The following is a 26,124-nucleotide window of genomic DNA, read 5'->3' on the forward strand; positions in this document are numbered from 1 at the left end:
GAATGGAGAAGATAGAAAAGCAGAGACACCAGGGTTATCTGGCATCAGAGCCCACTGTAGAAAAAAATATGCAAGAGAGACCAAATATGACTCACGAAGCTGAAAGTTTCCTAATCCCTATTTCTTTATAGAAACCAACACTTAACAGAAAAAAAAATGCCAATCCCTGCTTTAGTCTTTTGCTCTTCTTCACTTATTATACTTATTTATCAATCTAACACTTCTCAGCTTGAAGGCATAAGTAAGTGTACCCTGAATCCTCCATTTACATAACAAAAAAGCATTAAATCTTTAAAATTAATTCAAAACAAACTAAAACCACATACATTGTTTTTGATCTTACTACACCTACTGTAAACTAAAAGTATTCCAGTTCCAGGTTTAGTATTCTTTGCACTAGGAGAGGTCTTTCAGTTTACAGATTTCCCCCTTACCTATCTGTGGTGAGTACAGCCAGGCTATGAATATCTTTTTTTTCATTTGCATGTTTGTGTAGTTCAGCAATATAATCCATAAGTTTCTTTTCAGCTTGTTCAGCTTTCCATCTCTTCTCTCTCTCTTGCTCTAGTTGTTCAATAAGTGTCTGAAAGAAAACAATAGTGTTATATGAACCTGCAAAAGTTACCTAACCTCTCACTGCCTCAGTTTTCTCATTTATAATATAAGAATAATAGTTATCTAATTCAAAGGGCTGTGGTTAGAATTAAATTAGTGGAAGTAAAGTATACAGAACTGTGCAGAACAGTGTGTGGTACATAATAGTCACTCAATAAATGCTAGCTGCTATTACTTTTGTCCTAATGATAATTATTATTTTCAAGCATTAAAGGCACTTTACTTGAGAACAGGGGGAGGAAAGCAATGGCATGGAAGGTTTGAAATTGTTAAAAAAGCAATTATGCTACTGGAAGAACAGTGCACATTATAATCGAAAGTGTAACTAGCACTTCATAAGTAAAACAAGAGCAAGTTAATATTAGAAAAATAAAAATCTGTGTACTAAAAATTCGTAACAACATGAGAATTATTAAGGCAAATACTGAGGAATATTTAAATTCCTGAAGGCCTGATTTTTTTTCTTGGTTTTGTTTCTCTTTTTAAAGTAAGCTCTCCGCCAAATGTGGGGGCCTGAACTCACAATCCTGAGATCAAGGGCCTCATGCTCTTCCAACTGAGCCAGCCAGGGACCCTTCTTTAGGGCTTCTTAATCTGGGATCCATGCTTTCAAAACCAGACTTCAGCAGAGTCATGAAAACCTTCAAATTAAACACATTTTTTGAATGTGCATAAAGTTTCTCTGAGAAGACCCGTAAATCTCCTTAGCTATGGATCTGAGGGTCTGAGACCCCAAAGTTTGGAACCACTGTTTTAAGAAATAAGAACTTGAAAATTTTGATCTGTTTTTTGCCTCCACAAACCTATCACAAATGACTTCACTAAGATCTGACCTTAGATAAATGTCTAATTTCCATTCCTTTACAAATTACAAAAATACACAAAATCTAGAAGTCAGGAAAGGAAAAATGACCCAATCCATCTCCCCAGTAAAATTATATTCAATATTTTTTGCTCATAAAAACATGTATTATTTTACTGGGACTAATTTCATATTTAAAACTAAGACGATTCACATTCATTTTTTCTTAATCTCTCTCTTTTTTTTAAGTAGAGAAATCAAGACCTGAGCTGAGATTAAGAGTCAGACACTTAGGGCGCCTGGGTGGCTCAGTGGGTTAAGCCGCTGCCTTCGGCTCAGGTCATGATCTCAGGGTCCTGGAATCGAGTCCCACATCGGGCTCTCTGCTCAGCAAGAAGCCTGCTTCCCTCTCTCTCTCTGCCTGCCTCTCCGTCTACTTGTGATCTCTCTCTGTCAAATAAATAAATAAAATCTTTAAAAAAAAAAAAAAAAAAAGAGTCAGACACTTAACTGATTGAGCCACCCAGATGCCCACTCAATCTCTCATATCATACCCGGTAAGTGGTATCTTCTGAGCTACTGTTGTCTACTTTAATGATTTCAGTTTTCCGTTCTTCAGCTTCTTCTAACATATTACAATTTGCTAAAGATGATCTTATATATAAATCTTTAAAGAAAGGTGGTTTCATTTTACGATTACAGCTGTAAAGAATAAAACATAGGTAATAACCCAAAGAAATGTACAGTATTTATACTAGTTTGCACAACTTAGGTAATGACAGTCTATCAGTGTAAGAGATCCTTTTGTATAAATTTATATAAATATACCAAACCAATCAAATCTCTGACATTAGAAAAGTAATATCACTCTGAAAAAGCTTAAAGGAATAAGCCAACAGTATTAACTTCTGTCTGTGTGCCTCATTTGAATTTCTAAGACTAAAACAATTACCTCATAAAAGGGTTGTTGTTTTTACTGTGGTGCTTAATAGTCTGAATAGTTTTGGAATGATATGGGATTTTTGATCTTCGAGGAATTCTTCTATTACATTCTTTTCTGTTGCCATAGTCACTTTCAGAAGTCATATCTGTATCTCTTTTTGGTCTGAGATCTTTCTCAGGAACATTATCTACTAAAGAATCAGAAGTCTAGAATAAAAAAACCAACAAAGTTTGTTAAAAGTTCAGTAGAGTATAAAAGATTTAAATGTGAAATTTCCAGGACATTATGACTTTTTATAAGATTAAAGTTTTGTAAACTAGGTACGTTCAGAATTAAAGACAGGGAATTTAGCTTCTGGTATGCACAAGGAAGCTCCTATGAGGTTGACTCTCAAGATAGCAATGATAAACTCTAGGAAAAATATAAACAAAACTAGAAACAAAAACTATTTGGAGTCCCTGGACAGCAAACAAAAGTAGGCTTATTCTTGAGAGGAGCTGACACTTGGAAAAAATGATCAGAACAGGATGTTTCTGTTTTTACACTTTTTTACTTTGAGAGCTTACCACAATCGGCAGTACACAAGGAGTCTTAAAACTCGGGTTGAAAAACCAGACTTTTGGGCCTGAACAATCACTGGATAGTACAGACCGTAAGAAGCCCAGTACAGGATAAAAAAAAAAAAAAAAAAAGAATTGCTGCCCAAGAGACAAATTTATAGTTTAAGTGAAAGCAAGTTAAATGTTTGCTATGACAAAAGTATCAACATTGTTGAGAGAGCTAGCTATGATAGCGTCCAAAGTCTCTGCAGCATAACATTCACAATGTCCAGGATATTCTCCTATTCTCAAAGGAAACACAATCAATGGAGATCTAACTTGAGAGGACTCAAATGTTCAAATAAGCAGAAAAGAACAATGGTATATTACTTAGCTATAATAAAGAATTATATTGCCATCTGTGACAACATGGATGGACCTAGGGTATTCTGCTAAGTGAAATAAGTCAGAGAAAAACAAACACTGTATGATTTCATGTGTAAGTGGAATCTAAAAGCAAAACAAATGAACAAACATACAAAAAAATCCAAAAACAGACCCATGAATACAGAGAACAAACTGGTTGCTGCCAGAGGGGAAGGGATGAAGGGGTGGGCGAAATGAGTCAGAGATATTGGAAGGTAGAGGCTTCCAGTTCTGGAGTGAATAAGTGAGAATAGGAAATACAGTCAATGGTATTGTAATAGCATTTTATGGTGACAGATGGTAGCTACAATTGTGGTGAACATAATATACAGTTTGTCAAATCACTATGTTATATACCTGAAACTATGTAACACTGTTTATCAACTAAACTTCAATTAAAAAATCATAAGAACTTTAAAATAATGATTATAACCATATTCAATGATATAAAATATGCTTGTCTTTAATGAAAAGAAAAATTCAGTAGAGAAAAAGAAATTATAAAAAATTGAAATTGTACAACTGAAAAATACAACACCCGAAGTAAAAATTGGCTGGTCTTAAGAAGAGAATGGGTGATGAAAGAGTAAGTGTACTTGAAGATCACTTTATTGAAGTTATTTAATTATTAAAATTATTTAAAATGAACACAGTGGGAAAAAAGTTGGTAAGATGTACAGAGTCTCAGGGAACCATAGAAGAGTATCAAAAGGTCTAAGCAGAATCTGAGAAAAGGGAATATGGGACAGAAAAATATTTGAAATGATGTAAAAAATTTCCTAAATTAGGTAAAGACCAATTTACAGGCTTAAAACACTCAGACTTAAAACACTCAGAGAAACCTTAAGTAGGATAAATATGAAGAAAAAGTATCCTTAAGCACAATGTTGCCAAATTGCTGAAAATCAAAAGTAAAGGTAAATTCTTGAAAGCAGACAAAGAAAAATGAGACATTATATACAGGAAATCAAGGATTCTAATTAATGCTGACTTTACGTTCAAAACTATGGAGGCCAGGAGACAGTTAAGAGAGAAAAAAAAAGCTGTCAATATAGAATCCTATATTCAGCAAAAAGTATCCTTCAAAAAAGCAAAATGAAGAGAATTTGTTGTTCTCAGATGGCCACTATAGGATTTGCTACAAAAGTACAGGCTGAAAGTCCTGGCTGAAGGAAAATAATAACACAAGGATATTAAATCTCCAGAAAGAAAGTATCGTATATGATTTATTTATTTTTTTTTTTTTTAAAGATTTTACTTATTTATTTGACAGAGAGAGAGAGAGCACAAGCAGGGGGAGCAGCAGGCAGAGGGAGAGGGAAAAGCAGGCTCCCTACTTTGCAGAGAGCTGGATGCGGGACTCAATCCTAGGACCCTGTGATTGTAACCTGAGCCAAAGGCAGATGCTTAACTGACTGAGCCACTCAGGAGCCCTTCATATATGATTTATATACATGTAAATACAAATAATTTTTAAATATTTTTTACTCTTAATTCCTTTAAAGCAAAAATTAAAACACTGTCTCTGGAGTTTATAATGCCAAATGAGATACATTTGGCAACTATAACAAAGTGTAATAGATATAAGAATTCTACATTTTATATGAATATAGTATTGAAAAGTCTATTTTTAGAGCTATCACACACAGAAATAAAAAGTATGACTAAAGAACCAAATACAAATTAAGTATGGATTATAACAAATATACAAGATAGAAAAAGTAGAAAAATGAATAAAAAAGTGAACAGAAAGCAAACAATGAAATGGTATACCTAAGTCCAACTTCATCAACAATTATAGTAAATGTCAATGGACTATGGACTCTTCAAAAGGAGTGATGGCCAGGCTGAATTAAAAACAGGACACACCAATATATAAAACTTACTTCAATATATAGATAAAGCAATTAAAAAGAAAATAGATGCCACAATGGGATACCACTTCATACCCAGTAGGATGGCTACAATCAAAACCACAGATAATAACAAGTTGGTGAGGATATAGAGAAAGTGGAACCCTCATACAATGATAGAAGAAATGTAAAATGGTGCAGTTGCTTTGGAAATAGTCTCGTCATTCCTCAAAAGGTTAAACACAGTTACTATCTAACCTAGCAATTCCACTACTATATATAGCAAAGAGAAATGAAAACCTATGTTCACACAAAAGCATATACCTGAATATTCACAGTAGTGTTATTCATAATAGTCAAAAAGTGGAAATTACCCAAATTAACATATCAAATGAAGAATGGATAAAATTTGGTATACCCATACAATAAATTAACTTACATTTTAAAAAAAATGTAGTACTGATATATGCTATAAAGTGGACAAAACCTGAAAACATCATGCTAAATGAAAGAATATAATCACAAAGGGCCACATATTGCTGATTCCATTTACATGCAATTTCCAGAACAGGCAAATCCATATAAAAATAAAATCCACTAGTAGCTGCCTAGGGTTGGAAGAAAATGGTAGGGACTGGTAATGGGTACAAACCATTGAATTTCATGGTAAGCGAATTATAACTCAATAACGCTATTATTTAAAAAGAAAACACAAACCTGACTGATGGAAAAAGATTTATCACATAAATTATAAGCATAAGAAGGCTGAAATGGTTATATAATATCAGATAAAACAGACTTCAAGACAAAGAATACTCCCAAGACAAAGAGGAATACTTCATTAGGAAGACAGCACAGCCTTAAACATGTATGTGCTTAATAACAGAGGCTCAAAATATAATAAGTGAATGTTAAGAAAATTAAAGGGAGAAACACTCTTAGATGGAGATTTTAACATCTTCCATACAAATGATAGAATCAGACAAGTAAATTTTTTAAAAATCAGTAACAGTAACTGATAGAACTAGATAAAAATATCAGTAATGACACGAGCTATCTGAAAAAACTACCAGCCATCCTGACTTAACAAGTGTACAATAAACATTCTGTCCAAGTGCACAAAGAACAATCACCAAGACAGACTACATGCTGGGCTATAAAATAAGTCTCAGTAAATTTCAAAATGTTCTCTGACAAAATGAAAATAAATTGGAAGTTACTAACAGAACACATCTAGAAACCACAATACTTAAGAATTAAATGAGACAGTTCTAAATAATCCTTGGATGAAGAAATAAATCACAAGAGAAATTAGAAAATATTTCTAGGTAAACAATGATGAAAACAAATGTATAAAAATTTGTGAAATGTAGCTAAAGCAGTGCTTAAAAATATTCACTGTTTTAGATGGTTAATTAATTTAAATTAGAAGACAGTTCTGAAATTAATCATCTAAGCACTTACATTAAGCTTAAAAATGAAGGGTAAATTCAAAGTAAGTAGAAGAAATAAAATGTAGAAATCAATAATACAGAACACAGAAAGCAAATAAAATTTTCAAAACTATCTTTGTAAGAGAAACAAAATCTTGGCTAAATTTTTAAAAAGATTTTATTTCTTTGAGAGACAGAGCGAGAGAGGGAGCAAGGAAACACAAGCAGGAGGTGGGGGTGAAAGGGGAAGGGCAGAGGGAGAGGGAGAAGCAGGTGACACAGGACTCCATCCCAGGACCCTGGGAGCATGACCTGAGCCAAAGGTAGATGCTTAACCAACTGAGCCACCCAGGTAACCCAGCCTTGGCTAAACTGATCAAGACAAATTAATTAATTAATTAATTAAAAATTGTAAAATAAAAGAAAGAGAAGACACAAATCATTATCTGTAATAAAGGAAAGGCTATCATTACATATCCTATAGATGTTAAAAAGACAGTAAGAGAATATTAGTAATAATTTTATGCTGACAAATTAGATGAAATGGACAAATTGTAAAACACAACTTATCTAAAGCAACACATGATGAGATAGAAAATGAGTTGCCTTATAATTATTAAAGAGAGTGAATTCATTATCACAAACCTTCCAGGCCCAGGTAATTTTACTGGTGAACTTTATCAAACATTTAAGAAAGAATAATTCCAATATTATAAGAATTTTTTAGAAAATTTTAGAGGAGGGGGGCAGTTTTCAACTCATTAAGGGAGGCAACATTAATCTAATATCGATACCAAAGATGCCACTATAAAAGTAAAAACAAATATCCCTCATGAGGAAATTGTAAACCTTTATAAAATATTAGCAAACTGAATCCAAGAATATATGAGATAATTTATCATGATTAAATGAGGTTTATCCCCAAAATGTAATGTTTAACATCTGGAAATTAATCAGTGTAATTCATACTATCATGTGAGTCAAAAATTAAAAAAATATATGATCATCTCAACAGATGCAGAAAAAAGCATTTAGTAAAAAAAATTCAACAACATCAGAAAACTCAGCTAACTGGGAAGAGAAGTAAACTCCTTAACTTGATAAAGGATATCTATGAAAAACATAAGACTCACATCATACTTAATTGGGAAATATAGAAGGCTCTCTGAGGATCAGAATAAGATCCTTGTGCCCACTCTCACCATTCATCTTCAGTATTGCGCTGCAAACCCTAGCTATCGCAACAAAGCATAAAGGGCCAGCATAAAGGTCAGAGAAGAAGGAAAACTGTTTCCATATGACTGTTGATGTAGGAAATCACCAGGAAAATATAAAACAAGTACTAACACTATTAAATAAATTTAGCAAGGTCACAGGATCCAAGATATAGATACAGATATATATCAATAAATAAATAAACAGTATTTCACAAACAAGCAGCAATCATGGAACATGAAACCACAGAAATGGTTCAATTTACAATGTTATAAAAGAAAAAAACTATGAATAAATTTAATAAAAGATATGTAAAACATATACTGAAACTACTACTGAGAGTGATAAAAAAGATCTAAAGAACAGATATACAACATGGAATGATTTCAAAGTTATACTGAATGAAAGAGGCCTTACACAAAGGAGTATTGTACAACTGCTTTTATATTAGGTTCTGGAAGAAGCATTCAATAATCTATGGTGAAAAAGGGAGGAAAGTGATTGCCTTGCGGGGGGAAGACTGACTGGGAATGGGTAATGTTGATGATGGTTATGTTTATCTCCATAGAAGTTGGTAACAGGTATATACTTGTATATGGTCAATTCAGGGAAAACATGTATCTGTATTTTTTTTTATTTAAGATTTTATTTATTTATTTGACAGAGAGAGAGAGCGAAAGGGGAAGGGAGAACAAAGCAGGGGGAACAGCAGGCAGAGGGAGAGGGAGAAGCAGGCTCCCCAAGCAGGGAGCCCGATGCTGGGCTTGATCCCAGGACCCTGGGATCAGGGCCCGAGTGGAAGGCAGATGATTAATGACAGAGCCACCAGCCTCCCACTTACCTGTATTTTACATCAAAAGATAAGGTTAAAAAAATACTGAAGTTAATAATATACATGCTTAAGTATTTTGGGGGAAATATACCAATGCATGTAATTTGCTTTGAAATGTGTCATAAGATAGTTTTAACAACGAATAAATGGATAGATATATGATGATATAAGCAAAGTAAAATGCTGACAGTGGAATCTAGTTTCTGGGTATACTGGTATTCACTATGAAATTCTTACAAATTTGTTCTAAGTTTGAAAATTCTGTAGTAAAATGATAGGGAAAAACTAAGACAGAAGTCTTCACAGAGAACCTCAAAATCAGTGAAATAATTTTAAGTCTCATAGTTAAGAAAAAACATCACGGTAATATAGCACATTTTCAGTAATTTTATGACCTGACTTATTAATTACTAGTTTTGAAATTACACTGAGTATATACATCAATGGAAATTAAAATTGTTTGTTTACCTTTCACACAAGTTAACATTCACCTAATTTTTTTAATACGCAGAGCAATGAATCATGTTTTTTCCCCCAGATAGCTAGACTCCTATTTTTGGTTACAAAGTAGGAAGAATTATCACTATAACCGAGTAAGAAGCATACTGGTGGAAAGAATACTGGGCTGGATATCAGAGATTTGGGTCTGAAGCTTCAACTCTTACTACTAAAGGACACTTACATAAACTCCTGAGTTTCTTTTCTATAAAATAAGAATGATATATTGATCCCTAGCTACTTGATTGGGTTGTTGTAAGAATGAAATGAGGATGGCATTAAAGAAGTTGCAAAAGCTCACCTCAAATTCAGGTTACTAAAATTAAATCTAAGTTCTGACACTGGCAGAAGAGTCAGCCTTTAGAAAAGAGGAACGATGAAATCTGAGAAAACAGTAAGTCTAAGACCTAAGAGCTCAGTGACACGTTATCAAGGATGTCAAAGAATATAAAAGCTGGCATTCTTATCCCAGGTCTATTCCTACCTACTTCTGTGGCTCAAGTGGTGTCTAGGGTTTTCTGGCACACACAAAATCCTTATAGCCCTATTCATTTACTGCCCTAAGGTAGAATTTTTGTTTATCTAGCATTGTTATGTTAGTGTTATAACTATGATAATAGTTCAGAATTATTAAAAACCTTTTGAACCATAATTCTACCATTAGCATTTTCTACTCCACACCCCCCCCTCATTTGGAGAAAAATATTTTGAATATTAAAATTTAATTACAAATAACTAGGTTAAACTGACATTTGACTAATAGCTTCTTTGGCCTATACCACAACTTCTCTATCCTTTATCCAGATAGGGGCTAAATAATAATCCACTGCATTCTGATAAGTGTGGTGCTTAAGAAAACAACTGTTATTGTAGATCACATTCAAGAATGCTACAGCACAGACTGGAGACCCAAACAGCAATAAAATCTAGGCATTGTCCATTCTCACAATTCAAAGATTCTAAAAGCCAGTGTACCAGTAGCAGGGGTAAAGAATATCTCAGGAAAGTAGAGATTAATTTGGTGAGGGTCTGCTGTAAACAGAAACTGAAACAGGAACTATGTAAGTTAACCTGTCATTCAGCTCTAAATTCTAGAAGTGGTTTTGACCTTTAAACAACTGTAGATAGTAGAGGCACAAGGTAACTCACGTATCCTCTATGTTTATAAACATTGAGTCAGAAGAGTTCTGAGTTTGCTCAAGGTCAAAAGGTTGGTTGGACAGAAAAAAATGTGAGGTATAGCAGAATAAAGGAATTAATAATAAACACTTGAAGGACAATAAGGAAAAAGAGTGAAAAAAGTATGTCATCTTTTTCTACTACTATTACAAAACAGAATCTTATTTCTGTAAAGGAAAAAAAAATACATACACAACAGAATGTTAACTATAAATTGTTTTGGGTTGGTTAGCTTATATGTTATTTTTATTTTAAATTTTTCTTAACTACTTTTTTTTTTCCCCAACAAACACTGCTTAGAAATATAGGAAAAATAGTTACTTCGGTGAGAAGCTGTAAAATTTGATCATCTAATTTCTGAAGTTTCATGTCGTTATGAAAATTGTTTTCATGGTTAACTTTCTCCGGCTCAGAAGATGGACATATAGATATAAGTGATGTCAAACCAGTATCTGTTGGTGATGCAAACTGATCCAAGGGAACTATCTCATCAATGGGTGGTGTTACCACTGGCATACTACCAATTATCTATGATACAGAAACAAACCAAAATCTTTTAAATTTACATGAATTAAAATTGGAAGGTATCTTTTCTATTAGAAAAAAACAATACCATACCTCATCTTCACTTATATTTAGAGGAGAATCAGAAGAAACTAAGTTATCCAAAAGACCTTCTAAGAACTGTAGGCGTGATGAATTTATTTCTGACGAATTTACTGGCTCACCAAATATGTTCTTGCAGTCTAGGATTCTAAGCTGTGGCAACGTCTGGAGCATAATTGCTCTGTACCCTTGGAAACAAATCATTCAAAATGAAAAGTTAGGCATTAAAAAGTTAATTATTTCTCAAATACACTAAATTTATCACCTACCAGCTATATCACCTGAATGATAAAATTAGTCTTGGAATACAGCTAATATACTTGTAAGAAAAGCTACTTAGTCCTTCTCTAGTATGTAATCGTTTTAACTATAAAACAAAACACTCTCCACCACCCCTCCCACATAATCCTCCTGGTGATAATCAGAAAGTTAAAAATCATTATTGCTGGATTTATATTTTGTAAAATTGCTTTAAAGTTATAAATGCATGATACTGGTAAATTTATTCTGAACAGAAAGCCAAACATGTCTTTTATTTGTAATATGATTAGTATAAATATAAATCAGGATAATGTGGGTAACCACCAGAAATTCAGAATTTTGCTAATGAGGCCTTAAATATTATTTCATTTTAGTATTATAAGTATTATTTTATTTTACAATTAAATGTCCCCATCTTTCTCCCTTAAATTAGATATAATTAAGATTAAGATAGACAATCTATAAACTATTCAAGAATATTTTCTACGTACAATGAAATATGAGAAATCTGACAAATTTACATTTGGTGTTTAGGCTAAAAGAAACACTTTAACTTTGCTGAAATATAATGTTAAAACCAAGTATTTCTAAAAAGGCCAATGAAGTGGTTGGAAGAACTCCAAAAGAAAGAAAGAATCTGGAAAATCCATATTAGAAATTTTGAGGGGAAAAAAGCTATTTTAGTAGTAGTAAGTATCCTTTCAATTCTAGGGGGAGGGCAACCGTATTGAAATACCTCGTCAAATAAAGTGAAAAATAAAGGCTCAAACTGTAGGAACCAGAGATTCTTAAGACAAATGGTTAGGGGAAAAAATCCAACTTGGGTGAGTACAGAAAACAAAAATAAAGTTGTTTTAGAAATAAGGCTCCTCCCCCACCCCAAAAAACAGGGTTTCCCCAGAAAACTGAGGTCTGTCTTGATACTTAGGTAGACTCTCTATTATATGGCCTTAGGAAAATAGTTCATCCCACATCTATTATGTTCTTCTGTGAAATAAAATTATCAAAACGGGCTTCTATTCTGGGAAAAGCCTTCATACAGTTGCATATTAATGACAGATTGGAGCCAACTCTGTCACCAACTTCTACTCAGCTGATCTTTAGAGTATATATTCGTATTTTACATTTGTATCTTATTGCTTGCTTAAGCCACTTGAAATAAGTGTTAATAAGAAATAGTAGTCTGGTCTGCTTTGTATTTACCAACTTCAGTGATTCTGAATTAGATCAAATGGCTTTTTGGCAGAATCTTCTATATATATTATATTATTAAGTTAACACATTCACAAACAAAATCAAAAAGGTACACAGGAAAAAACTTTCTTAATATTTCCTGACTCCCAGCTACCTTTTCCACCCTTTCTGCATTTCCTGATTCCTACCTACTTAATACTGGAGTTAGGCATTGTTAACAATTTTTGGTATAGCCTTCGAGATATTTTATATATATAATCAGCAAATATACCACATATGTTACCCTTTGCATACAAATGATAAACAATTACATGAAATGCTTTCAAATGAGCTGGCTTTTTTCTATCAACAGTGTATCGTGGACGGGGCGCCTGGGTGGCTCAGTGGTTTAAGCCGCTGCCTTTGGCTCAGGTCATGATCTCAGCGTCCTGGGATCGAGTCCCACATCGGGCTCTCTGCTCAGCAGGGAGCCTGCTTCCCTCCGTCTCTCTGCCTGCCTCTCTGTCTACTTGTGATCTCTCTCTATCAAATAAATAAATAAAATCTTTAAAAAAAAAAAAAAAAAAAACAGTGTATCGTGGAGATAACTGCCTATCAATAGCTAAAGATTCCACATTCTTTTTTTTAGTATAATACTACGGCTGCACAGTATTATACTGTTTAAGAATAGATCATAACAATCTAATTTTGAGGCATTCACTTATCAAATATAAAACTGTCTAAAGAGATTTATCAGATAAACATTCTCTTAACTGAATTTGTCTTGATAAAATTACTTATTTGTAATTATGTTTTTCCAAATATATTATAAAAAGTTGCAAAGCTTAAGACAAATAAAAGGGTCACAAATACCAATTACAGGAAACAAAGGAGCTCTGAATATTAACTGTTACAAAAAGTATTATTGTTACAAAAAGTATTAATTGCTCATACCTGGTACATGACAGACAGGGTTATCGTCTCCATTTTTTTCCAAAATAAGATTAGTCAAGAAGTTCAATCCTACCACACACTGAAGTAAGTGATGGATACTATCTATACAATTACTATGTAGGTCAATGTATCTAAGTTTATGTTTAATTCCATGAAGGGGAATCAAACCTGCAGTAAGGGAAAAAAAACTCTTTTGATGCCACCAAAGTCATTTTTCCAACAGCTAATTAAAAATAATTCTATACAGATTAGATTTTGAGGCAAAGAAGCATTAATAAGAAGTCTCTGCAAATAGCTATCCTAATAAACAGTATGAGTAAAGACATTTGATATTTTGAAGAAACAGATTTAGCATCTCGAGACCCTAGCCCAGAGGTTCCTGGTCCCTGGTTCTCTTCAAACAGAATGTATGGACCTCCCAAGGTCAACGCATGTACTTCTATGAGAAGTACATGTGCTCCTCTACATTATTCTCACCCTAGTCCAAGTCTCCTTTATCTCTCACCTAGACCACTGAAATAGCTTCCTAACTGGTCACCTGACTTCCACTCCGATTCTCCTAAAATCCATTCTTCACTCACTCAGCAACCAAAGTGATCCTTTAAAAACAGTATGTCACTTGTTTAAAGCCCTCTTATGGCTTCCTATTGCACCTAGAATAATATGCAAACATTTTTACCCAGAGTATGAAGCTGTGATCTGGCCTTTGCCTACCTTCTCATCTCTTTTATTAGCACATTAATCCCTCATTTGCTATGCTCTAGCCATATTACCCGTCTTTCTCTTCCTTTATCATGACAAGGTTAAAGATGCCTTAGTGTCTTTGCATGCACTTATCATATACACTGCCTTTATTTATTGAATTATTATCATTATATATCATTATATATCATTCTAAGAATTATCTATTAAGACTTACATGGTTGCCTATTGTATTTTCTTCATATTTATTATAATCTGATATGAAGTCACTAAATGAACCCTTTCAGGTATACAGCTCAATGTACATAAGCAAGCATATACAGTTGTGTAACTACTACTATAACTGAGATACAGAACATTCCATCACTCTAGTCAATGTGTCCCATCTTCAAACCCTGGAAACTAGTGATCTGATTTCTGCTCCTATAACCTGTCTTGGTCAGAATGTCATATAAATGAAACCATATAGTGCATCCTTCTGTGTCTCACACCCTGCCCTTAGCCTAATTCTTTTTAGATCTATTCACGTTGCTGCCTATATCGACTGTTCATTCCTTTGTATTGCCAAGCAGTAGTCTATCAGGTGGATGAATCATAATTTGTTTACTAGGTGACAGACATATGGATGGTTTACAGTTTCAGAAAATTATAGAGTCATATAAACATGATTATATAAAAAGCTATATAATAATATAAACTTTCATGTACAGGTTTTTGAACAGACATGTTTTCATTTCTCTTAAATACCTAGGAGAGGGACTGCATGATTATATGGTAAGTGTATGTTTAACATTGTAAGAAACCTTCAAACTCTTTTCCAGAGTAGTTGTTCCATTTTCAGTTCTCCTCGCAATGTGTACAAATTCTAGTTGCTCTATAATCTCACCAGTATTTTGTATTATAAATTATAAATTTCAAAACTATCTATTCTAGTAGGTATGAAGTAGTAATTTGTGTTGCCTTAATCACTAAAGATGCTACACATTTTTTTTTTTCACGTGCTTGCTAGTTTGCCATTTAGATTTCCTCCTGGGAAATGCTTAGCTCAAATCTTTTGCTTATTTTTGAAGGGCTGACATTATGTCATTTTTTGCTTTTCTTCCCCACTACAGGGTAAGCCCTATGACAAGAACCTTATCTATTTGTTGTTTTTTTTTTTTATCACTACAGAATAGTATTTGATACAGTTATCTTCAATAAATACTTGTTGAGTAAATAAATGAACAATCTTATCCAAGACTCACATTTTTCAGATAAGGCAACTGCATCCAAACAGTAATATTCTTTGCTCAACATCACACAGCAGTGACAGAGCTAGGGTTAATACTCAACTCCACTAATTTCACATCTTTGGGGGCAAAAGTTTTAAAAAATTAATAGACTTTTGCTATTCCGGCTTAACAGCAGGGAGTAGACTGCTTTAATTTTTTGTATATGAAATACCTGGAATAGGCTAGTATTTTTCTAGTATGGGAGAAAAATAAATACATGAATAAGACTGTTTCAAATATTGCCAGGATTATGATGATAATTAGAAGAATTCTGCCAGTTCTAAGAGATAATTCTTAGAATAATCATGAAACTTTGTTCATTGTTATCAGTGCATCACTTTAATCAATTAAAAAATAGGTAAAATTGTTTAACCTTCTTAGACCTGCTAAAAGTCAAAAAGAAAATTATATGATCTTCAATTTACAATATAGCCTTTGGAATGTAGTATGGTCCAATAGGCTATAAGATCTCAATGGTAGCACTAGTCACATGTGGCTTTGTAAATTTAAACTAAAATTACAAATTCAGTTCCGCACTGCACAGCCACATTTCAAGCACTCAAGGACACATGTGGCTATTCGTCAGCATGTCGGAAAGGATATTTAATATTTTCATCACTGTAAAAAGTTCTACTGGAACTATTCTTTATATAATAATACATATATAATATATAATAATTTATATAATTATTATATATATAATAATTTATATAATTTTTAATATAATAGCATATTGATCAATTATTTAAGATTAAAACATTATTCTCCTGAAGTAAGGCCCTCTTATCCAAGTTTTTTTCTGTTACTGATCACCTAGTTTCACCTAGTTTGTATTCCTATTTTTTATTTAGCCATAGCTTTGGGACCAACAAAAAAAGACTTAAGACTGAAGCACACTTTCTAGATGGCATTTTTGGTCAAAAACAGGATTATTCAGTTTTCAGCATGCTGAGCTTAGCCTAACTCCTCACATGTGGCAAATATTCAGCATTATAGAAAACACAAGATTATCTACTTACCACTAAGATCATTTATTTGGTTATAAGATAAATTCAGTCTAGTCAGATTAGTTAGTGCTTCAAGTCCTAAAATAAAATAAGATAAAATAATGCTATATGGTATTACAATACTATTTCAGACAGTTTTGAAGCAAATCTATAGTCTGGTAACAGTGAAATAAATTTTACTGGTATTTTACAAAATACTTAAAAAACTGTTTACTTTTCTGGAAGACAACTTTTATGTAGTAAATTTTAAGGTCAGTTTTCAAAAGTTTATGATAGTATTTATTCCATTCTTTTGGGAAGAAGGAAAGTGGACTTAAATCATCTTCCTTATGCAAACTATCACATGAAAATCACTTACAAACCTTCTATTCTTGTGATCAAATTGCAGGACAAATTTAAAGTGCACAGTTTTGTCAGTGTGTTTAGTCCTTCAATTCGATCTATTTGATTAGATGACAGATCTAAGTGTTGTAAATTCCAAACATGATCAATGGCTTCGATTTTTGAGATGTTATTACAATGAAGATTGATGGCATGAAGGGATGAATCTAAAGATAATTCTGATATGCTACAAGAGAAAATATATATTATCAAAAGCAAGTAAAAAACAGATTTGAAAATTATGACCAAATATAATTAAAATCAACCAAATAGCATGTAGATACGCATGTGCTCTACTCATTTTATAATAAAATCCTTCCTACTTGCGGTAGCCTTTTAACATCTTGTAAGGTACAGTGCTTCTTACCACTAATCGGTATTCTGGACCATACAGATAAAGAAGAAACCCACTCAAGAGAGGCAAGTCATCCTGGGCATTTCTACCTTCTATAAGCAACCAAGTCATGAGCATATAACGAAAGCTATAATTGTAATGATGCTGTAATCATAATACTCCAGTTCAAATCTTCATTCTACTACTTTTTTTTTTGCTAAATTACTTGAACAAATGAGTTAACCTCTCTAAGCCTCTGTTCCCTTATTTAATTTAATTTTCACAACAATTCTAAGCAATAGGTATCATAAGGATACTGAAGTTTGGAGAAATTAAATAACTTGTCCAAGTTCTTATAGTTTTTACCTGAGGCAGTGTAAGTCCAGATCTGGCACTGTACTTTGTAATCTTACTTTCTTTACTGTCTGCAACAGCTATTTAACTCAGAATGTAGTCGGATTTCAAAAGAAACCACTAGTTATTACTCTCTTTAGTGAAAAAAAAAAAAATCCATCCTTCCTTCTATACATTTGGAATGCACCTCCCCTAAATAGAACTCATCTCTTCATTCTCTCAAGTACAGCCATTTATAACCAGAACCTCTCCTAAAGATGGTAGCTCCAGGAATAAAAACTACAGTGCATATAGTTCAGAAGTGCTGGACGGGGGGGCGCCTGGGTGGCTCAGTGGGTTAGGCCTCTGCCTTCGGCTCAGGTCATGGTCTCAGGGTCCTGGTATGGAGCCCCGCATCGGGCTCTCTGCTCAGTGGGGAGCCTGCTTCCCTTCCTCTCTCTCTCTGCCTGCCTCTCTGCCTACTTGTGATCTCTGTCTGTCAAATAACTAAATAAAATCTTTGAAAAAAAAAAAAAAAAAGAAGTGCTGGACCGAGGGACCGTGAGTTGAATTGGGCCACATATGTCATGGGCATCTGTTTAATGTTCTGTAGCAGCTACTGTGGAGGAAACAACTCTGGCAGCAGAGAAGTGAGAAGTTTAGTAGTCAGGGAGTAAAAGGAAAATAAGGAATTCTGGTGTGCTTTCAAATTAGCATCAAGAATCTCAAATTCAAAATCAAAACCACTTTAAATATGCCATAAAGTCATTCAGCTCCTCCCTTAAACTTCAGAATGAAGCACATAATAACATGTGGCAGAAAAAGATAAAGCATTTGTAAATTTGAAACTACCAATCTCCAAATGTGATGCTGAAATATTTTCCAATTCCCTAGCTCAGTCATTTACTGAGCTATCCTTGTGCTTGCTATTAACACGTGTTCTTAATGACAGTCATTTATTTTCTCACACATTTCAGATTCTGGAAATTAGTACTGTGCAGATAATCCGCTACAGTAGAAAAAGCAGAAAGTGAAATTAGATAGAAATAGCAATTTGAATTTGAACTTGGTTGCTTACCAACCGGAAGAAGTTGGGAACACTATTTAGATCCTCCGAGTCTCAGATCTGTCATTTGCAAAATTACTACCTTGCAGAATTATTGTGAGGGGTAGCGATAACATATATAATATGTACACATAGATGGCGTTCAGTAAATGGCACCTATTAAACACAAATGTAAATATTCCTTTAAAAAACCATCTCCCTGGGGTCTTCTGGCAAATTTGAGATCACCATCCAGAAAAGGATGGTTTAATTTTCAGCAGCAAGGTTCCGCATAGAGCAGGACATGCCACAGCAAGGAACTGCCTGTAGATCAGTATGGCTAATCAGAAAAATGGAGAAATGTTAAGAGGTTAATGCCGAAAAGGTAGACAGGGACCAGTCAGTAAAGAATCAAGACCCTAGTAAGTCGTGCATAAATTTGGGCTGCATGTAAGAAGGAAATGATTAGCTAAATATGTTTAGTTCTCTCAAGAAGTTTATGTATATATGGATCATTGTGCTTTGCAAAGGAGAAATTAGAAGGGAGGCAAAGGGAATTGAGGAAAACCTAATTAAGAGCAGTAAACCTTCCCTCCACGGTTGCCGAATTTACCACAGCGCCACTTTTTGTCAAGGTAAGAGAAAAAGTAGCAGACACAAGACGGAACCCGAGACGACCAACCATTACAGCGCAAGCAAAGGAAGAATAATCCGTCAAGAAAGGAGAACCAGTAAAGAGGAAGGTCAGCCAAAGACTGGTAGAGAATGAGATCGTAGGGCAGTGTCCAGGCTACTCAGAAGGCCAAGGAGGAAAGGAATGAGGACTCGTTGGACCTGGCACTTCAGAAGAGCAGTTACGGCGCAGTAAGGCAGCGGGGAGCCAGGCAGCGTCTGTGATCTGAGTAAAGCCGTGGCGCCTCCGCTCCGGGGCGGCTTGCTATCTACGGCGGCCGCCTGCGGAACGCGCGGGCCGCTCCCGGCTGCGGAGCACCCTTTACCTCCGCAGGCCTTTGTCCATGAAGCACAAATCCCCGCAGATGCTGTCGCCGTCTTCATTTTCGACTTCCGCCTCCACCGACGCCTCCATGGCACCGGCGACGGGGACCGTGGTCTTAACCGGCGCCCAGAGCTGGGTGGGAGAGCCCGGAACACGCCTTCTGGGTAGGCGGAAGTCCAGTCCGAGGCGGGGGGGGGGGGGGCGACGGCCCCCTGCACCCCCCCTCCAACTGACAGCCGGGCGCTTTGCCGCCTTGACAAGTGCCGTAAAGCGGGAAGCCCGGTTTTCTTCCCGAAGGGCTTCCCTCCCTTTTACGGTATCCACGGCGCGATTCTTGGGACTTTCCGTAAAGGGAAACATCATCCCGTGTGTGTGGTTGGTGGATAAAGAATGGGTTTTTCCTGAGACGCTCTCCTGTATGATTAGGCGACTGACTTCTGAAGGCGAGTTAGCAGCAGTTTGTCTTTACAGAACTGTAGCCATACATACCCATAAGTTATCCCCCCACCGGCCATTGCACCTACTGTTGATTTAGTAAGCATTTATGGGATGCCTTACAGATGCCAGGCACTTCCCTGTGACAGGAGGAGTAAGTTGAAGCCCATTCTCGTTCTCTGGAAGCATTCACAGTTCAATGGAGGAAAAAAAAGAATTGCCGTGCAATGGGGTGAGTGCTACAAATAGCACAGGAGCATTTAAACCAACTGTATAGTGATGTGCGTAGCGGGACAGTTTTCTAAAAAGTTTTTGGTGACTGAGCAGATCCTTGCTAGGTCAAGGGGAATTCTGGAAGTGAATGGCATTCCAGGTAGGAAAACAATAATGGTAGAAGGTGGAAAAAAAAAACAAAACCTGGTTAGATTGCTCTCTAACTCATGGGAATATTTTATAAAAAATATCAGGGGCACCTGATAGGCTCAGTGGGTACAGCATCTGACTCTTGATCTTAGGGTTGTGAGTTCAAGCCCCACCTTGGGCAAAGAGCCTACTTTTAAAAAAAATTTAAAAATGGAAAAAAAAGCTGTGTCAACTCTGAACCTGTCACTATCTGGAACTCAAATCTTTGGTGGCATCTGTTAGCAGTCAAATAAAAGCCTAACTTTCTACTCTAATATTGAAGATATTTCCAGACTTTAAATGCCATTAGTCTCGTATTATTTAGCTATACCTTTCACATAAAATTTGTAGCCACAATTCCCTGTTTCCTATAACCATGTGCTTTGCCATATGTCTGCAGCTCCTTCCAATAAGATGTGGAAGTAGAATCTTCTCAGTGGCTTCTTGATTCCTGGCTTGCTTGTGACTTTTTTTTTTTTGGCCAATAGAATTCATTTAATTCTAGTGGGAGCCTCAAGACACCTTGCATGCTTCTGCTCCCGCTCTTGGAAAACTGGCTGACCTGCCATCTGAACAAGCCCAGGCTAGCCAACTGGAGGAGAGCTACTACATAGAGCAAAAACAAGTCACTCCAGCAAAGGATGCACAGATACATACACGAGCTCAGAAGTGCTTAGCTGAACCCACCCCAAAGTGCAAAATAACAGAAATGTGAGCTAAATAAAGTGTTTTGTGTTAAGCCAGTAAATTCTGGAGAAAATGTGTTATGTAGGATAAAATGATTGATAATAGTATGACTAATAATCTATGACTGAATATCCATTTAACTAAATTTTCAATGAGGATAAGTATTATACTGTAACCTAAAACAAATAACTGATATAAGAAACAAATTATGTTGCAATGCTATTAAGTGTATTGGATCTTTCCTCCAAAGTCATGGACATTATAATTAATTAATTAAAATATTATTGTTAGTGGAGTTCAAAAATTGTAGATTGTATCTGAATTGCCTTAGCACTTAAGAATTGACTTTTAATTTATTTTTAAAGATTTTATCTATTTCAGAGAGAGCTAGCGCAAGCAGGGGGAGTGGGAGAGGAAGAAGCTGACTCCCTGCTCAGGAGGGCCTTGATCCTAGGACCCTGGCCGTGACCTGAGCCAATGGTAGATGTTTAACCAACTGAGCCACCCAGGTGCCCCAAGAATTGAATTTTTAAAATGATAGTTAGATAAACTAATATTACTATTGTTTGTCTGGTTTGTTTTGTTTTGTTTTTTATCACAAATGCTTAGAAACTGTGGTTTTGCTTCAAAACTCCTTTTTTGCAAAACAAAATTTGTTAAATAATTTTCTATAGGACACTTTAGTTCTCAAATTCAAAGAGCCTATCATTAATATTCTAAATAATATGTAAACAACACTTTTCAGTTACTACACTCTGTAGTTTTATATTTTTATTTTATTTTTTAAAAAGATTTTATTTATCTGACAGGTTCACAAGTGGGCAGAGAAGCAGGCAGAGGGAGAGGAGGAAGCAGCCTCCCTGCTGAGCAGACAGCCCAATGTGGGGCTTGATCCCAGAACCCTGGGATCATGACCTGAGCCGAAGGCAGAGGCTTTAACCCACTGAGCCACCCAGGCACCCCAAGTAGTTTTATATTTTTAAACAAAACTTCAGTTTGTCTTGGACTTGCTTTTCATGCGATCTGTAAAGTATTTATGGGTGCAAAATGGGTAATATATTTGAAATCAGCCTTACCAGTGTGAGATCGGGGATGAGATAGGCAGTCAGAAGGGTCAGCAAGGTAGCATTGTGGGGGAGTCCGAGACAATACTGTCTATTCTGGAAATGGTAAGTTGCTTAGATAGACTGATGTGTGGTGAGGGTGTGTGTGCACGTGGGAAAGCAAGAGATGAAGCTAGAAAGTTACACTTGGTTCAGATCTTGAGAACCTGCAATGGCCAGTTTAGAAGTTGGTATTTGTTGAAAGAAGGTTGGGATGGGGTGAGAGTGTGGTAGTTACAAACAGTTGTGAGTGAGGTTGGGAGGGGATGGAAGAACCCAATCAGGGTATTTAAGTGAGGAAGTGACAGGATTAGATTTGTGTTTTATGACATTATCTCTAGAGATTGAATAGAGGCTGAATTGGAGGGAGATTAGAGGTGACTATATAAATTAATGAGGTTGTTGCATTAAACCACATGAGGAAAATGGAGGACTGGACAAAGTCCCTAGGGGTCTGAATGATGAGAGGAGAATACCTGAGGAGAAGCTAGTCAGTTAGATTTTATAAGCTTTGTTTCTTGATTAGGATATAGCGTCTAAGGTAACCATGGTTGTTTCTCCTTCCTTTTCTTCATCTTGATTTGGAATATCCTTTAGTGTTTTACTGAATTCTTGAAGGATCAAAATGTAATGGTGGTATTATATTTTGTAATTTCTTTTTTTTAAAGATTTATTTTATTTATTTATTTTAGATACAGCAAGAGAGCAGGTTGCAGGGGTTTGGAGAGGAAGAGAGGGAGAGAGAATCCTAAGCCAACTCTGCACTCAGCCCCATGCGGGCTCTTTCTCATGACCCCAGGTTCACAACCTGAGCCAAAACCGAGAGTCGGATGCTTAACTGACTGCACCATGTAGGTGCCCTTACATTCTATAATTTGTATTTGTTTTTTTCTATTAGACTCTACATAGCACTTTTATATTAATTTCTCCGACAAGGTACAGCAGGCTATTGTTTAGCTTTTTAATCATCTAAAATATAGTTAAGCTTTAAAAAAAATAAAAACCAAAGCTTTTAAAATTTTACAGTGACTTTATACATTCAGATCTCAGTGTAGAACTTCCGGTGAGTAGTGTGGGCCTGTAAAATCAATCAGGTTTGTGACCTCTGGCCTTGAAAAAATTGCATTACTCATGGATTCCAGTCATTTAGTTGTATATACCACCCCTTCCAAACACATGCTATGCTTGTACATTTCTCTATGCCAACCATTACATACAATATTTTTGGAATTTGTGTTTTGTTGGTGTATTACTTTTCTGGAATATTTGGAGAGTTATTTCTTTTCACAAAATTGAACTTTCTGGATATCTGGACTTCTTTCACATGGAACTAATCCTTAAAATTTTAAATTTGGTGGAATATTTTCTAATATACTCTGTATGCTATCCTACATTCTTAAATTATATCAAGTATAATTTAATATATTCTTAAAATCTTATTGTCATAAAAATTTACTGTATTATTAAAACATTAATTTTGGTATTAGAAAATTATTTTTCTTATGAAAATAATATTGGCTAACTATAGAAAATGTTGTGAAGTATGAAAATTAGTAAAAACCACTTGTTATCTTAGAGACACTACTATCAATCTTTTGTTATATCTCTATTTAGTCATGTCTATGCATGTACGTAAATGTGAACATGAGAAGTAATACAATTCATTGTAGTAAAATTAAACATTCACTGGATTACAAATAAATTGCAACAAATTCCTAAAATATATGGGGCCAAAGGGGTTCAGAGCAAATCTCTTCAAAATGTGCCACTTTGGCATGCAGACTATTTTGAGCTGAAGGCATTCAAGACCCTAAGGGATCAAGATAACATTTTGCCCCTCCCTTAACTACCTAGAAGAATCTAAATTGGAGGAGTCTTTCTCTGAGTAAGAGTTGAATAGAGAGAAATTTTATCTGAATGACCTATCTGTATCGCAGGGCAAACATTTAATTAACCATCATCTTTTCTTATTGCCCTGTGCATTAACCCGTTCCTCTTCCATTCCTTAGTTCAAGATAGCATACATGCCTTTTTTTTTTTTTTTTTTAATTCGTTTGAAAGAGAGAGACAGAAAGAGCACAAGCAGGGTTAGAGGCAGAGGGAGAGAAGCAGACTCCTCGCTGAGCTGGAAGCCCGACATGGGGCTCCATCCCAGGATCTGGAGACCATGACTTGAGCCGAAGGCAGAGGCTTAACCATCTGAACCAGCTAGGCACCCCATATATGCCTCATTTTACCTTTCAGGCTTTGAACCTCTCATGTTTGTGGGATTCCCAAATGTACAAAATTAAATTTGATTTTCTTCTGTTAATCTGTCTCATGTCACTTTAATTCTTAGACCAGCTGGAAAAACCTTTGAAGGATAGAGGAAAATTTTTCTTCACCAGCACTTTTGGTGAGCCCAGGAGACCTCACTGGCTAGGCATGGCTCATTCTGAAGCTGTTGCAGTAGAAAGATCCTGGGACTTCTCATAGAGCTGTAAAAGGTAAGAATTCTTACCACCTCAGACTCCTGCAGAGTCCAGTGGAAGCAGAGTGGTGAGAGTCCTTTTTTTCCTTTTCTAAATCTACATTAGCAGGAGAAAATATTTGTGGAACTAGCTCTTTGGTTTCAGTGACTGGTTATTTGATATGAGTACTTTTGTTTTTTATTAATCCTTTTCCTTTCGGAGATGGTCTGTCTGCTGTGTCATTCTGTATCCTGAGAGCTTGGCTTTCGGCCACTAAGAATACTCTCTTTGATCTCTGACAACTGGAGGATGCATGTACTGCTGTGAATCCGGTGGACAGCCCTATAGGCTATGGATCCAACAGTCTTCGTCCAACTATGTCAGCTCTCGGGGGAATCTGTCCTAAAAGACCCTAGTCCAAAGTGGCTTTCATCATCTCAACCTTCGTTTCTGTGCTTATGTTGGAAAAAATCCCATTCCAGTAGTGCCTGCCCACTGTCACAGATGAGCAAGTCTATGACTGGAGGCTTCTCATGTTTTCTCTGGAGACTAGAGACACCTTATCATCTGCACTGAAGGCCTTTGGTGTCTTAGACTAATTCTGAGAGTGAACTTTTTGAATCATGGGGGCTACATCGTCTGTACCTACTCCAGGAATGTCTCTTGAATCTGTGGTAAAAATTTACTCTAAGCTAGGAAAGCTACTTCCAGGTCTTTCCATGAAAAGGCCTACTGGTTTAAGTCACTATGAGAACTCCTCCTCTTCAATGGTCAGATGATGGATCCTTTGATTTGGCTGTATTTGAAAGAAAAAATTTTTAGGGAGCCGTCATCCTAAATAATTGATTCATTGGCATCTGTGGGAGACCAAATTAAAAGGAGTACACAAAGAAATGCAATGACTACACTTAGGGACTCCCATAAGATGTAAGAATAAGAACAGAAATTAGACTCAGAATAAAAATTAAATGTAAATTTTCCTTCTCAAAATCTGGCCCCATTTTCCTGTTTTAGCTCACTTTTTTGGTTGCAAGATTTACAGAGAGCCCTGTAGCCCAATCTCTAGGCTTTGAGTGGATGGATTACTCAAGCAAATGCTGAAAGTCAGGAAGTGAATTTAGCAGAAGCACCTGGGACAGACAGTAGGGCTCATTGTCCTTTACTCTGTAATCAGGCTTTGCAGCTTCTGGCCTTCCTATGTAATGCCCTCTGTGAATAAATCTTAGACCCCCACTAAAAGAATTCATGTCCCCTGGAGAGCAGCATATCTTTTCAGAAGATTCTACCAAATTTAGATGAGAATCATTGGTCATTCTTTTTCATAGTGGAAAGAGATAACCAGAATTTCTCATATGCCCTACTACAAATGATCAGCTGAAGACTGATTTTCAGGGGCTGATAGAAAAGGAAAATAAAATTTCACAGTGATCCTTCCTTTCTAAATCAAACCCATTGGCTATTGATCCTTTCTCTCCCAGGGATAACTATTACGTTTTTGCTTGTCTCATTTTGTCTGCCTACCTGAGGCATGCGGATTGTTGATTCTTTTGGTTATTTTTGGGAGTGATTGGATCTTGGGAAGGTAGTATCCTTTGCATCCTCTTTAGGGACTCCTCTTAAACTCAAGGAAGGATTATTCAGTGCTCCC

General features: G+C 35.6%; 1 protein-coding gene across 5 annotated transcripts in view; it reads right to left on the minus strand.

Annotated features, from left to right (window-relative positions):
- The window catches only part of LRRCC1 (leucine rich repeat and coiled-coil centrosomal protein 1), a 38,440-nt gene extending 18,712 nt beyond the window's left edge, over positions 1-19,728 (minus strand). Inside the window, exons 1-9 of one of the 5 annotated variants that reach the window (XM_047725110.1) lie at positions 19,401-19,728; positions 16,672-16,877; positions 16,322-16,387; positions 13,330-13,497; positions 10,954-11,129; positions 10,657-10,863; positions 2,370-2,566; positions 1,972-2,119; positions 435-583 (exon numbers count right to left, since the gene is read on the minus strand). In XM_047725110.1, the coding sequence (XP_047581066.1) occupies positions 435-583; positions 1,972-2,119; positions 2,370-2,566; positions 10,657-10,863; positions 10,954-11,129; positions 13,330-13,497; positions 16,322-16,387; positions 16,672-16,877; positions 19,401-19,489 (1,406 nt within the window). In that variant the 5' untranslated portion in view covers positions 19,490-19,728. The remainder of the gene's footprint in view (positions 1-434; positions 584-1,971; positions 2,120-2,369; positions 2,567-10,656; positions 10,864-10,953; positions 11,130-13,329; positions 13,498-16,321; positions 16,388-16,671; positions 16,878-19,400) is intronic. The other 4 variants (XM_047725111.1, XM_047725108.1, XM_047725109.1 and 1 more) reach the window with 4 other exon arrangements.
- Positions 19,729-26,124: the final 6,396 nt, after the last annotated feature.

The sequence above is a fragment of the Lutra lutra genome, chromosome 4, assembly GCF_902655055.1.
Source record: "Lutra lutra chromosome 4, mLutLut1.2, whole genome shotgun sequence".
Lineage (NCBI taxonomy): Eukaryota > Metazoa > Chordata > Mammalia > Carnivora > Mustelidae > Lutra > Lutra lutra.